The sequence below is a fragment of the Ornithodoros turicata genome, chromosome 8 (assembly GCF_037126465.1).
Source record: "Ornithodoros turicata isolate Travis chromosome 8, ASM3712646v1, whole genome shotgun sequence".
Classification (NCBI taxonomy): domain Eukaryota; kingdom Metazoa; phylum Arthropoda; class Arachnida; order Ixodida; family Argasidae; genus Ornithodoros; species Ornithodoros turicata.
Window position 1 is genome coordinate 24,524,765 of NC_088208.1, and position 15,462 is coordinate 24,540,226.

The 15,462-nt window shown below is 47.1% G+C and overlaps 3 protein-coding genes across 8 annotated transcripts in view; 1 reads left to right on the forward strand and 2 right to left on the reverse strand.

Moving 5' to 3' along the window:
- Window positions 1-1,814, forward strand: part of LOC135366740 (slit homolog 3 protein-like) — a 94,272-nt gene extending 92,458 nt beyond the window's left edge. For both annotated transcript variants that reach the window (XM_064599604.1, XM_064599603.1), the window contains one exon: window positions 1,449-1,814. The gene's annotated coding sequence lies outside the window, so the exon portion shown is untranslated. The remainder of the gene's footprint in view (window positions 1-1,448) is intronic.
- The window catches only part of LOC135366738 (leucine-rich repeat-containing protein 15-like), a 584,634-nt gene that overhangs the window by 395,007 nt on the left and 174,165 nt on the right, over window positions 1-15,462 (reverse strand). The window lies entirely within an intron of this gene.
- On the reverse strand, window positions 10,071-11,980 carry LOC135366087 (chitinase-3-like protein 1). The gene has a single exon (XM_064598744.1). It carries the CDS (start codon window positions 11,875-11,877, stop codon window positions 10,183-10,185), a length of 1,695 nt encoding a protein of 564 aa, XP_064454814.1. The 5' UTR covers window positions 11,878-11,980; the 3' UTR covers window positions 10,071-10,182.

Below are 15,462 nucleotides of genomic sequence, written 5' to 3' on the forward strand. Positions count from 1 at the left end.
TGCCTCCCGGCCTGAAGGTTTCCGCTTCAATCTACCCTCGCCAGATCGCTGGGTTCTCCACTTTTCGACGGCCCTCAAATTGGGATACCCATACTTCAACCCTACTTTCGTCCGCTTGGTTGACGTCTAGCGGAAGCTCAGCAAATTATACCAACTTTGTTCCGCTCTCAACGCCAGCGCCTCGAGGAAGAAAATGTCGCTGGATTGCTAGAGCTCAACCTTAACAATGACGCAATACATATATAGTAACGATTTCGTAGGGCTTGTATAGAACACGAGTTCGCAACCATGTGTGGTACTACGTCACTTCCGGGCACTGATGCAGGCAGTGGGGTAAATAGTAGTGGGGTGCAGGTAGTGGGTGGGCAGGTGAAGCCTGAAAACGGATAATCTGGCCTGGATAAATACCGGATAACTTTCAATGCGTCAGGGTGACGTTTCAGTGTTACCTTTCGCGCGGAGACTTGCGACTGGCCGGGATTATTGTGCCGTTGTTTGTTCGACTATTATTACGTGTTATTTTTCATGCGACAGAACGCGGAATTTTGTGGTCTTATATGTATAGTGTTATGGCTTAGTGTATACATGTAGTGTAGTCTTTATGACCGCAAGGGCAATGTGTCATTGTATTAGTGTACTCCTAAAAGACACAAAAAAATGAAAAAAGAGGATTCTAGTAACAACAACGCAGGTAATCACCAGTATCAATACATATAGCTGAGGGCAATGCACAGCAAACCAGATAATCGCGTACAAAGCCAAACAGGGCAGAATTCGTAAATTTTTGCCGTGGAAAACCATGAACCATGACCATGATAATGCATTTGTTGTTGTATAGCATTAGGAGTAATGAATCAGCTTCACCTACAGAACGTGAATTCATGCGCTAGCGCAACAACCACGAGAAAGATCTTCAGAAGATCAGTTTACGCGCACACACATATATACGTTAGATCACGAAACATGTGTACGGCCCTAGAATGGACCTTTTTCACAGCGGCTGATGCGCATGCGCACGACCTTGAAGCGTCGGAGAGGGTTATCTCCGTCTTCGTTAGATGGCGCGGTATGGGGGACAACAGAAGTGTGGACCAGTGGGGAGACCGCACGAACGGCGCGCGCTCGTCGGTCCCACTCCGGACCGGTTTTGGTCCTTTGTGCTACCCAGGTGGATTTGTTTTCACGCGCTCCGAGCGTGGTTCACTAGAGGGCCGCTAGGATACGACGCCTATGTGAAAAAGGTCCATTCAATCGTTGCACTGTGGCAGATAGTTTGTTTTCTTTCTTTTTTTAGGGTAACTGCATTTGTACCACAACATATTATATCGTCCTGGAGCGAATGAGTGGAGCTGTTGCCTCTTGTGCCTCACGTTACAGGTCGCGCGCAAAGAGGAAAAAAAATGTATATATCACGTATTTCTTAACGCTTGACCTGCTTCTCTTTGCAGATTCCTTCCTTGGGCACCACCTCCAACCAGACTAGCTCCGCGATCTCTCAAGACATCCAGTGGTTCAACATATATGCAAGAACAAGTTCATGACCTTTGTTCACTAGACTGTATGTTCTTAATCTGTCCTGCTAGTAAGGTGTTACGCCCGTTTTCTTTTAACATTTTCTCCAATGGTTTCTCCTCCACGACTATAGAGATAAGTGTCGGGGCAAACACCCCTGTGGGAATCTAGGAAACCGCCGAAAACTTTGGCGATATACGTTTTGGTAAGTTCGATGGCCTTCCGCAACATCATTATTCGATGTATAGTACGCGGAGCAATATGTATAGAATGGAGAGGAAAAATAAATTTTATAACTGCTATCTTGTTGTTTGTATACGATGGTGCTGTACACTGGACAATAACACGGAAGGTCGAAACGCTGGTGGCAGCCACCGTTGGTTTACAGCCAGTCTTTTACATTAAAAAGAACCACTCTTACCGCCTGTAAAGAATCAGTAGCAGAAGAAGTGAAGCAGCAGCACAAGAAGCAGAAGAAGCAGCATACAGGATACTGTGTAAACAGGAATAAACGTCGACTTCACAAATTACCATCTGTGAAAAAAAAATGAAAAAAAAAGACAAGGATTGTCGTCTAGGGACTGCCTCCAAGTGCTGGTAAACATCATAGGGGTGGCATCCAATGTATTGCTCAATAGAAGAAACCATACTGGGCGAACGCAATACATTCTGGACAGTTCATGGTCACACGTCATAGCAAACGTCACCGCACACGTGACCCCGAAGATGGCCGCGCCCGTGTTCGGCAGCCAAACCGTTTGTAAACAACGCATTTCCTCTTTCAGTGCGCCGTTTTGGACCTTTTTCGATCCCGGTAATTATTTTTATCCGATAATCTCGCAGTAAAACGGGCAGTTTTATACGTTGGGGCTCGTACTGTTGACCACTCCCAAAGATGTGATGACGACCCCGCGTTAAGATACACTGAGCCGGTGTCACATAACCTCAAAATGACGTTGCCTATGACGTGTGACCACGACAAGATGGCGGTTTTGCGAAAAGCACCCGCTTGAGAGTAGTTACAACAATGGCGGGTTTGTGTCAGCCCTGTGGTAACCATGATGCTGGTGATAGTGGTTGTGGTGACCAGCTCGTTAATGTGCACAGTATGTAGTGCTGGCGCCAGACACAAATCTGAGATGGAGGTGGAAGATTTAACACCTAGAATGGTACCTGCGATAATAATTTATATATAAAAAATGAAACAAAACAGTAAAGCAACACAGGACAAGTGACAAGCACAAGAGAAAGGAAAGAGGGAGCCATGCGTCACCCATTGTTCCTAGACGCGACTTTTTTATTATTATTAATATTATTATTATTCTGCCAATGACTTGAGTACAAAATGATGTCAGCACTTTGCGGTACATTTTTGAGCGAACGTTTAACTTACATACTGATTTATTATACGCTATCTGCAACATACACATACATAGCTACCATACGTACATAAAACATATAATATGCATATATCAATTAATCATATTTACATTTTTTTTTCTACTCTCTTAGATTTGTTCACGGGACACATTTTTTTGTGGTTCTACAGAGGTACAGGATGCACGTTTCTCAAAAAGAAATACTTATTTTCCTTACACGTAAGAGTACAGCAGAGCTAACGATCACGACACGGAATCACACAGGACAGCTTACCATCGAAAGAAGGAAGCAAGAAAGAAACAAGAAAGACACTCAACACCCAAAACTGAATTCCTTCCTGAAAATGAAGTTAGAGACGATTTCCTTCTTATCTGAGCTGCCACATTTCGGGACCGCCAATTTAACAAACTTTTCACCTTTTTGATCTTTCCTTTCGCGCGTCTGCGACCTCACCTTATTGTACCTTCCTCTAACTTTCACGAAAGGCTGTAGACCACAAAATATTACTACAGACGAGGAATCCTTTTCTATAGCGTCTCGCGCTCCATTACGAGCGATCGAACGCTTAGACGTGCCTGCGTTTCATTGAATGAATGGAGGGAAATGATTGAATCAACGAACTCCCATTTCAGTCAGATATTTCTCATGTCTCCCAACGAGGTTTTTTTGGAGTCCCTACTCTTTCCTCTATTCCTTCTTGTTTTTTCTTTGTTTCTTAAATGGAGAGAGAGAAAAAAAGAACGCCTTTCCACTTGGATTCCTCCTTTTTCCTCATTTCGCTCCCCTGTATCGATTGGGACAGATTTAAGTTCCTTGACGTTTTCTTTCCACCCCGCAGTCTCAAATGTCCCCTTCCCTCCCTCCCCCACTCAGGCCTGTATAGGAAGGAAGAGATTTTCACAATAACACGAAACGGCCATTATCTTGTTTGAATCGCCTTCTTGCTTGTTTTCCCTCCTTTACAGCTCCGGCAGCGTGCAACTCTCGCGGGCATCGCGAATCCTCGGCGACTTCACGCCGAACAAAGCATTCTCGAATGCCGGAATATCGCTCCACTGCCTTTTGTGAGTCATTGCGGCCCGCCGAAATGACATTCGGAAAAGACGATAGTGTCACCCCCGTGGGCGCATAGGTCCTATAGGAAACAGGGCATTGAGACATCTCCGTGCCGTAATGCAATAAGCGCCCGAAATGGCCGGTAATACTATGGGCATTGTTCCTGTGCACGTTATAGGAGGTCATTTCATGGGACAGACGCTAGATATGCGCAAACATGTTATGATTTCGTTTAATGTGAACTTCTAATACGAAACAAACCAAGTAAAACTACAGTTCTTAACGTATAATACATTGAGTTGAGCTTGTGAATAGTGTCCGGTGATGATTAATGGTTGATGAAGAGGCCCTTTGAATGGTTCGAGGAGGTAGCTCTCGTTGATGAATTAAGCGAAGTGCGCTCACATTTGTGAGACCACTGTTTTATAGTTATTCAACACCGCTTACCATAGTGACTGTAGTGTTATTATTGTTTATACACGGTCTTTTATGACCGTTTCATTGGCCCACAAGAATAACAGTGTCAGAAATATAATGGACTCTCGTCCTGAGGGCCTTCCTGTAACATTTCCTCAGGTTCACCTTTTTTACCGGTTCACTGAATCCTCTACATTTCTATTACAGCTTTTTATAGCTAATATTTTTTATTCGGTCTTAGCGCCGCGAAGTAACTGTGTCTATGGGCTACGTACAGACGTGGACAGATGGAGCCATGTGGCACCTTGTGGATAGAGCGCCAGCTGTATGCAGCTGCATGGCTCGCTAAATAGATTAGCGGAATAGACGCAACAATTGGATATAACTCGCGGTTTCATTTTCTTTCTTTAATTGTGGAGCACAGTTTATACCTCACAACTGGTGGTCGAGAGAGTACTATCCAACAAACGGTTGACGACGTCCACCGCGGCACGAATTCATAAATCCGGTTTCCGTTATTCGTTACCGCCCTTGGCTTTCGTTTCCGTTTCCGATTTTGAAAATCAAAAACAAAAATATTCTCGGTTCTGTTTCTACGAGGGGTGTTCAAGTCAAACCGGGACTTTCTGTCTCCTGAGTGTGCAAATGGATCGCGCTACTTCTTTTTCGTCATTTTCACACGCGACAGGTCTCCGCGTTCACCACGTGGCGGTCCATAGTTTGCGCAAAACAGAAGACACGTGCTGGACAAGATGGCCGGCAACGAGGTCAGCGCGCACATCGAACAGCGAATTGTCATGAAGTTCACAGAAGGCGTCAGGCTCAGTATGGCCACGATACACTTAGCCGCAGCAAAGCGTGTGAGAGGTGCAAACGGTTCCGAGACGGCCGTACATCAGCACAGGACGATCCCGGCCGGGGCGGCTCAGAGCCCAGTGTCAGAGTTCCTGAGAACATCCAACTTGTGGAGCGCCTGATCCTCAAGGACCGATGAATAACATACCCCGAACTGTATCGAAAGACGGACCTTTCTGTAGGAACTTGAACACGATCATTCATGAACACCTCCAGTTTCGGAAAGTTAGTGCCCGTAGGGTCCCGAGGCAGCTCTCCGCGTTTGACCGGCAGAGAAGACTGGAAATCTCCCAAGAGCTAAGGTACCGTTTCGACACTGAAGGAGAGACGTTCCTTAATCGGATCATCACGTGCGATAAAATGTGGGTGCACCATTTCACTCCTGAGTGTAAACGCGCATCAAAACAGTGGAAGCATCCGGGCTCGCCAGCACCCAAGAAGTTCCGAAGCACCCCGTCTCAGGGTAAGGTCATGGCCACGGTTTTCTGGGACAAGGCTGGCGTTGTTCATGTTGATTTTCTGCCCAGTGGTACCACCATCAATAGTGCATATTACTGCCAGGTTCTCAGGGATGTGAATAAGGCGCTGAAGCAAAAGCGCCCGGGCCTCATCACCAAAGGAGTCCTCCTCCTACAGGACAATGCACGCCCGCATACCGCGCATCTCACTACACGCACCTTACAGGAACTTGACCGGGAGTTGCTGCCACATCCCCCTTACAGTCCAGACCTTGCCCCCAGCGATTTCCATCTCTTCGTGCCACTGAAGGCGTTCCTTGAGGGCCGCAACTTCAGCTGCGACGACGAGGTCAAGAATGCGGTCCGATCATGGCTGCTACGCGCCAGTAAGGATTTCTATGCTGCTCTCATCCAAGCCCCCGTGAAACGCTGGGACAAGTGCATTAGTGTAGCTGGAGATTACGTTGAAAAATAAAACCAATTTCTCGCCCGTTAAGTTCATTTTACTTTTGCAAAACATGAAAAGTCCCGGTTTGACTTGAACACCCCTCGTATTTTCGTCTCCTGCGAAATTAAAATCGTTGACGTTTCTCGTACACGATAACGTTTCCTGTCACGCACCCTGCCAATTTCTGTGCACGCCTCTGTCATTTTCACAGAGCTGCTAAGCTTTTTTTTTTTAATTCCGTGTTTGCGCCGCGAAGCAACTGTGGCTATGAGCGGCGTACAGACGTGGACAGATGGAGAGAGGACAGCAAGAAGGAGTGGGGTTCAGGGGGTTAGTATGCGTCCTGGGCCGACTTCAGGGGGACATTCGTCTGGAAAATCCTCGGAAAATCCAGGGAAAACCTCAAACAGCATCCGAACCCGTGTCACCTCCCAGTATCGGCGTGGTGGAAAGCGATCATCTTAACCACTATGCCACGGGAGCTGGTAGTTCATCTATGCGTTCTACTTAACCAGCACTAATGTACCTGTGTGATGCAAGGGTCTGAAAGTCAACGCGAGAACGGCTGTATATGTATTTTTTTATCTCTCTCTCTCTCTCTCTCATTCTCCTAGTAGTGTACGATCGATACGAAAGTCTCTTTCTTGCTTCGCACCGCCGAGTAACTAAAAAAAAATCGCCCTAAAAAAATCCTGCGTTTTGCATATCATTTGTATTCTTTGACGACCTGGAATGGATGTACGCCGTTGCAGAAAATTATGCATCCGCGTCATCGTGCGACCGCAAAACGCACCATTCAGCTCCGGTCGTGATATAATCGAATTTGAGAAACGCGAAGCGTTAATAAAAGCCACCCTCATCCGGTGAGGCGACTTCATTGAAAATATGGACAAGCATTCAATTCGGTCATTTACGAGTCGCGCAAATTATTCATATTCACCGTGATCTTTGGAATTCTAAAGCTGGTAATTACTGCTACATTGTTTTGATGGTGATGACTATGATTATTATTATTATTGGAGTACTTCGGACGCACAGGCGATATACTTTGCCCCCATTTAGTAATTTGGTGAGGATATAAATGACAAGCCTGATATGTCGAGCAGTTCACTTTCCAGACGGAATTATGGCGGTCAGAGCAGGATGTCCTACGTTGTTTCTATTTTTATTTTTATTTGGTTATGCGTCAAAGGCCCTTGGGGGCGCGACATAACGGAGGGGGCACGAGCAATCTATGCAGGAAGGACGAACACAGAAAAGTATACATATGTATAACTCTATTGCAAATTAACACTTAACTATGTTGTCAGCCGAACCAATATGGGCGGGTCAGAAAGCAGAACGCTCAAAGGCCACATGCCGATACGGAACATCTGATAAACATTATATATAAATATTGATATATCAAAACACATACACATATCTACACATAAACAAACACTGAAGAGCAAAGGCTGTTGTTGTCAAGTAGGTAATTTGTAACTATATGTAGGTAGGTAAGTACGTAATCTGTACCTATATTACATATCGTTTTTTTTTTTTCAATTCCTTGCAAGTGCCGCGAAGCAACTGTGGCTATGACCAGCGTACAGATGTGGACAGATGGAGAGAATACACCAGGAAGGAGTGGGAGACAGGGGGGTGGGGGTTAGCATGCGTCCTGGGAAGACTTCAGGGGTAACCGTGCCGCCATTCGTCCGGACATACTGCCGGAAAACCCGGATTGCAACATTGAAAGAAAGCAAATTAATACTAAATAAATAAATAAAAACAAGTGAAAAAAGAAAGAAAGTCCGCCCGACGGTTCGACAAGTCGTACACATGATTTTTTTCGTAAGACAAAGAAGAAATAATTACACACGAACTTTCGGTTTCCAGAAACTTTAGCGCCTATTATCCACTCTAGTGACCGCACATTAAAGCAGTAATCCACACCAAACTTATCAGAGTCATGAAAAGGGGGAAGTAGACGATCCACTCCCTTGCGGAACAAGGAAGACGAAAGAAATCGGAAGGAGAGTTTGGGTTACTTCCGGAGCGAGCGAGCGAGCGAGCGAGCCAGCCAGCCAGCCAGCTGGCGAAAGTGTGACTCGTTGTGACGTGCAAGTCACTCTCCGAGGGAGTGCTGGGACAGTCACAGGAAATAGGTGATGACGTGTCCCATATTTCTGAGGTCCCGGATGTCAACGACGGAAGTGTGTTCACGCACGGAACCAGGACGGGGGGGGGGGACCGTCGGAGGTCGAACGGCAAGTCCGCATTTAAGGAAAGTTCTTGTTTGCGAAAGAGAAGGGGAGCCAGGGGGGGGGGGGGGGGTTGATGAGGCACGACCAATTTACCACGGAAGCTTCCATGCATCTCGGACGACGTGGGAGAAAGACCGTTAGGATATGCTTGTGTTACTAGATGAGGAAGAAGGGGAGGATATACTTTAAGGGTGGCACTAAAGTGCAAAAATTTCGCGTTACCTTGACACCAACATAAATGGAACGGGATTCACCGGTTGCGTCGTTCGTAAATTCGTGAGCCAAAGAAACCGCAATTTGCCCTTTTCCTCTCCCCCTCTTCCTCAAGAACGCCGATGATGCGCAGCGGGCTCTCATTGGTCTCTTCTAAGGATTTCTCCAATCATCCTATAGGAGATCGTTTGAGGAAACCAATCAGAGGACTCACCGCATTCTCGCTCTTCTCGAGAAGGAGTGGGAAAGCGCAAATTGCGGTTTCATTCGTTCACAAATCACGAACGACGCAACTGATGAATCCCGTTCCTGTTGTGTTGGTGTCAAGGTAACGCAGCTTTTATTGTGCGTGGAGGAATCTTTACATTTCAGTGCCTCTTTAAGTCTGAGTTTGAGTGTTGAAAAATAAAACACGGTAAAATAATACCCGGTTGGGGGGTATACCAGTGGAAAATTAAGTATGAGATTTCTTTGACTAAGAAATCTCAAATGAATCGATAACCGGTACTACGATGCTGGCTTTCGAACACGAGGGAGCGAGAGGGCAAGGTGGAGAGGGAAGGCAGTCGAGTCGGTTGTTTTTGCCGCGTCGGTAAAAAAAAAAAACTTGCCAACCACTGTACCAAATGACATACACAATTAACGTTTCTGATGACGGAGTGGGGCGTGCGCCTTTTTGTGACAATTAACGTACTACACACAGACGGCACAAATCCTCAGATAGTTGCACTCCAAAGGAAGGGCCATCAGAAAACATTGGATATGTGCATCGTGGCAACAGAGACAGTCAAGGTGTCCCTCTGCAAATTGCCTTCTCCTAAATCATCGATCGGGAGGGAGACGACGTGCTCGTGTCCAACGAGGGTGCTCTTATCGCCCTTCCAGACCCGTCTGCAACCACGGGACTCTCTCTCTCTCTCCCTTCAGTATCTCGTATCAAAGGACCTTAATTTATGATGAACGAGGTTAAAAGAGGCCCCGGGAGTCCCGGAAAGCACGCAGACTGTGTTATGGGACGGCAATGCCATCAGCCACGTGGACGTTATTCGTAGCCTAAATAGTTGACGATGCGCATTGTGGGAGACATCAGAGTAGTGGTCATAGAGATGGATGCAGTGAACAAATACACTAGTTAGTGAAAGTTTCAGAGCGGTAAATGATCGGGATTGCAGTGGGTACCTTAACAGATTGTTGGTTAGCACCGGCACAGGAGACAGAAGACCAGTGTAGGCGTACAGACGACATAGTAGTCGTTTTATGGTGATAATTTCTCAGACTCGTGCGACTCGTCCTACAAGAATTTGGAACTCATTTGGTTTCATGATTTCCTTCTAAGGAACAACAGTGAATCAAAATGAATGAAATTTATTGTTTAAGTGACCCATGGTGGTTAAGAGAACGGAAGTACAAGGCCCATCCCATATTGCGTACCACAACCATCACTCCAACCGAAAGCTACATAAAATAGCAATGTCCACAAGCCAATGCACTCAATATTTTTATTCTTTGCATGTGCCAATGGAAATATAAAAGTGCTAAGAAGGAAGTGCTATAGAAAATATATCCTAAGGAACGTATACCTTCTTGCAATAGTTCCTTAGAACACTCCACCCGATCCGAACCTGACCTTATGACCCACAACTTTCGCAAATATCGCCCGCGTTAGCGGGTAGGGACCTTCTCCGCAAGTGCCGGCGAAGTCATCCCACGAAGGATCCCACACGCCCAGGCACTTTGCAGACCCCGTCACGAGCCCCAGAGCCGTTATCAACTCCCGCAGAGAGGTCCTGTTCTGATAGACGACCCACTGGTTTCCTCTGGTGCTCACGACACCGTAGTTCACCCTTCTCGAGTCTTCCCACGGCTCCATGCAAACTTCGTCGTATGAGAGGTACCCGGGTCTGTCCGTGCTTGCACCAGGTTCACCAGGCCCCAACGTGGGAGAACTTATCTGGGTCTGAGCCGGCTCTTCCAGCGTAAACGTCACACCATTAACAGGGAGCAAGTAGCACAGTCTGTAACGGCCATCTATAGACTTGCCGCTTTCTTTCTGAATGGTGCTTATAAAAAGGCCAGCGTACGTCCGAATAGTCGAATCACGGACAGGTACGAAAGTTGCGTCATAGGAGGGGCCGTGGGTGTCAACAGGATCAACCAGGATTGTATAATCATCCATGCTATTGGTCAGCTCTGTCATATCGAATCTGTCGCGAAGGAGGTCGTCCAGGGGAACGACAATGCCGACGGTAAGGTTGACCTCCCTGAGCGTATCCCGCAGCGACCGCATCAGATCTACGTGCTTAGCCTTCTGGTCCAGGAACGGGTACTTCCAGTACAAAATCATGCCGTCAAAGTGACGCTGGCGCATCCACTCCACTGCGCTGGCAGTAAACTGCTGCCTCGCCGATATGCTGTTCGTGATTTTAGTGAATCCCACGCGATCCCTTTCTTCGCCGCCAACGCCAACGAGCACGCGCAGGTAAGGGTTCTTGTGTTTAAGCTGCGCGAAGGCCAATAGCGAAGACTCTTGAAGTTTCTTCTCGTAACGCTTCATAGTCAAGTCGAGGTCCTTGGAAATGGCCACGCAGCAGTAGACGACGTGCGTGCAGATGTGATAGGGGAATGTCCATGCGGTGTACTGAGCGCCATCGCGCATGCGACCAGCGCCATCTGCATGGAACATGCACACACTCTTCCGCTCGGTCTTGTAATCTCTAGCAGGGAGCAGCGGGAAATCTCGCAAGACCTCCGGTTGACTGGTGGTCTTCTCGTCAGCAAAAGCGTGCTTGAGTAGAGCGCCTCCCTTTATGCCCGAATGTCTTCCTCTTGTGTTCCAGTAGACATATGGGCGAGCGGTGACGGAATCCCTGGCGCTGTTTTGCTTGACTTTCCAGGGCGGCAGGGTTTCGCGGGAGTCATCTAGGTTGCTATGCGGCGATGTCTCGTGGCCGTAAGACGGGCCGGTACCGTAAGCTCTGAATACGAGACCATCGTGGTAGGTGGTGGAGTGCATGAGGTACACTTGGAGCGCCAGAGCCAGAGTGAACATTACTACGAGAGCTAGGACGAGGCAGGAGACGGTCATCGAGCTGCTGATGTCGAAGGGAGGCGCGCAACAGGGGGTGGGAATTCGTGCCACTGGAAGCCGGTCCGGGGGCGCCTGGTCCTGCACGGCGTCGACAACGATGTGGTCCTGGGCACCGTTCGGCACCTGTTGGGGTGGCTCCGGTATTGGTTCTTGAACAACAGGAGGGTCGCGCTGAGGCCGAATCGGACGCTGTTGGTTCTTCATTGTACGCGGCGGCAACTGAAGGCAACCGAGAACTAAACCAGAATGGTTGCTGACTGAGGTCAATGTTCGGTGCCGTGTGGAAGCAATGGTCACGGATACGCGTGGTGCGCGTGGCACGTAACTTCATTATCTTTGGACTACGGGTTTCTGTTTTTCAGCGAATCCTGTTTTCCTTTTCGTGACTAATCTCAATGTTATGGGCTTTAGGCTCTGTCCTACCGACTGCTGTTTTGTTGGTTTGTTTTTTGGCTGCGCTACCACATAAGCATGCGATCTAAAACTGCACCAGAACCATTATCGATGCTTTGCAGCGTGCAGTAACGCTGTCCCCGTTTTAAGCCCTCGCAATTCATCCCTTATTTCTTTGTGTAACGAATGGCTACCCTTCTAATTGAGTTGTTCATTATCTCACTCTCGAACGCCGATTTCCTAAATCCGAGAACGGACAAACACGGCTTTCTACTTAAGCTACGTCTGCTTCGGAAAGATATCACCTGTCTGATCCCATCCCCATTTCGGGGGAATTTAGCTTCAGATAACTTCTTCCCTGGTTGTTCATCAGATACCTGTCGGGCAGGTATCCGTTATCGCTTCCAACGCTCTGTGAGGAAATGTCGCATGGTCTGATCAGAGCGATCGATGAAGTTTTTTTACGTCCTGCCCCGTAACCGGTATGCGACTGCTGTGGGCTTCTTAGACCAGGCTGGCTGGAGCGCGGCGCCTGCATGGTTCGTCAAATCGCATATGCGGCAAGTACGGCACAGTTGTATTACCTTAAACGCCCAAATCATCATTATTAAAATTAAGTTGTATAATCTTAGATGGGCACTAAAGTGCAAAAATTTCTCCTCGCCGAATCAAATATGCCGTTACCTTGACAGCAATACAAAAGGAACGGGGTTCACCCGTCGCATCGTTCGCAATTTACGCTCGAAGGAAAACGCAATTTGCGCTTTCCCTTTCCCTCTCTTTCTCAAGAAGGCCGACAATACGGAACGGGCTCTCATTGGTCTCCTCAAACAATTTGCCCAATCATCGCGTGAGGTCGTCTCAGAGCACCTATCGGAGGCGCTCTCCACATTGTCGGGCTTCTTGAGCAGGAAAGGGAGAGGGAAATCACAAATTACATTTTTTTCTATAGATCATAAATTACGAACGACGCAACGAATGAATCCCGTTCCTTTTGTATTACTGTTAAGGTAACGGCATCTGTCATTTCGCGAGTAGAAAAATTTTTGCACTTTAGTAACCCTTTAACCATACTCTTGTAACTGAGTACTACACGTAAGGTAAAAGAAGGAGTGCCAGCTGAAGAGTACCAAACCACGTTGCGTGCTTTGCGTCTCAAGACGCGCGACAACGCAGGGCGGCGTGCCATTGGTCTTCTGAAACGATCTCCCGCGATGATTGGACACCCTATATACATCGCCGCGAGGGAGAGGGAGATATGATAATAATAATTGGGTGTTTACGTCGCGAGACAACTGAGATCCGGGAGATATGAGAAACAGCGCAAATTGCGTTTTTCGTCACGCTTAGCTCACGAACGGCGGAATGGATGAACTGCCTCCCTTTTTGTATTGCTGCCAAGGCAACGGGAGGTGTTTTTGAACTTAAGTGCCCCTTAGCTTTCATTTTTAAAACGCCACACCGGACTAAAAAGAGGTGTTCCTTCTTCCGTTTCGTATTATAAAACAACCTCATTCAAAGACACAGAAAGCAAAATATGTAAATGCCGCGAGACATTCAAAAAGAAATTATAAAAGAAAAGACGAGGTCACCACGAGATCTGGCGTCCGTCTGCTAGCAACAACGCGCGCACCTTCCCGGTCTCCGCTCTCCACCCCACGTTGGAAGACTGCCAGCGGCTCAGGTGGGGAAACTGGAAGACTACGTTGGAGAAGCAATGTTGTCAGACCGATGGCACATTGCACACAAGGCAACGTGACGCATCTCGAAACTACGAATTAAATTTATCACACATCAATCGTATGGTACTACGGTTATGGTACAATGCAATGAGAGTCACGTACGTTGAGTACATTTGCTCCGAAGTGACACTTTGAATTCACTAACACTGGAAAGTTGTTTGCATTTATAACCTTTTCATTACAGAGCGAAAGCGAACGCTCCCACTCACCAGTCTTGCCTGCATGCTCGCGAGGACGCATTAAACCACAATTTCTATGCTCACCCCCTCACTTCCGCTGCACGACTATCGAAGGCAATGTTTCGTAACAGCCCCCACCACTTTATAGAAATTCCCGTCGCTTCCGCTGCAGTTAGCATGTTAGACACCGATAAAACACAGCAACAGTTGAACAGTAAACGAAAGTGCGTAACCCGAGAGCACGAATTTGGCTTCGAAACAGGCCTGCTGCTAGCGATGGAAGGCGCTGCTGACGTTTTGCGGATGACAGCGCAATTTCCGAAACGTCAATCATGCACGGGAGTGGGCGAGGAACGATGCAAACGGGATTAGGTTGTTTGGATAACGCAAGTTGAGGCAACAACCTTTGTTACCAGCCGGGTGTTTTTACCTTCCATATGTGGTGGTATAGGTGTCCCCCGCTCCTAATTTCGAGGAGTTGCAATCGTCATGATTGCATAATAATTCAGATAACGATTAATTGTAATAATTAAGATGACTGTGTAGATATGTAAGTGCGCTCGGTTGATTTATTTTGTTTCTGCGTGGTGCCTGCCAAGGGCTCGGTCAGAGTCGTCAGACCGGTGCCACCCACATAGAAAAGTAAAAAGGGTATGGTACCGGGATGCCGGGTAAATCTCCAAGAGGCGGCAATATACAGCAGTGCTGTGTTGTGTGTTGTCAGTCACTTTTAGTTACCCCGCGCTGTAGAAAAGTAATCAACAAAGCAAGTACTGAAAGTCGATCATGTGGCTGTGTAAATTAGACAAGTTGGCAGTTTTAAAACGGATCGACGGATTTCCGTAACAGATGACCTCAAGTGATTAGCACACGCACATGTGACGTAAGCATTATATGCTGGTGAACGAATGGATCAAAGAACTAATGTCGTTCACTAGAATGCAATGCACAACGAATACATGTCGCAGGGAGCAACTTTCAACAGCACACCTTGCCATTTATCAGAATATCACACAATGACCTTTTAGACTTCTGTTGGAACACCCAAATGCCTCCAGTCAAGAGGGATTGTCGTTAGCTCCTTGTTGTGCATGTCCTGGTGGTTAGACCCTTAATTAGTGGAACCTACAAACAGTGCTAGGCGGAAAGTTGCAGTCGAACACTCAGAATGTAGTACTTACGGTGTATGCTGTCGAAACACAAACAAACAAGCCGAAAAACAAAGCCCACGCGATATTGCTTATTTCTCGATCGTGCTCCTGGACTCTGATCTCAAGCTACATCGAAGGTAACAGTTAATGAGTACAATATGATCCAACTGCTAAAACATTTCTGCATTTATTATACCATGCGTAATGTTCAACTATGTCAATTACGTTGAAATATTAAACGACTGAGCGGGTAATTAGCGTGCATCTTTCCTCCGTTGCAGTAACCGGACATATCATCGTACTCTGGATCCCAGACTCCGAAGC

Excerpts from the sequence above, each read along its gene's own strand:
- LOC135366087 (XM_064598744.1), bottom strand. The coding sequence starts at position 11,877 with ATGAAGAACCAACAGCGTCCGATTCGGCCTCAGCGCGACCCTCCTGTT.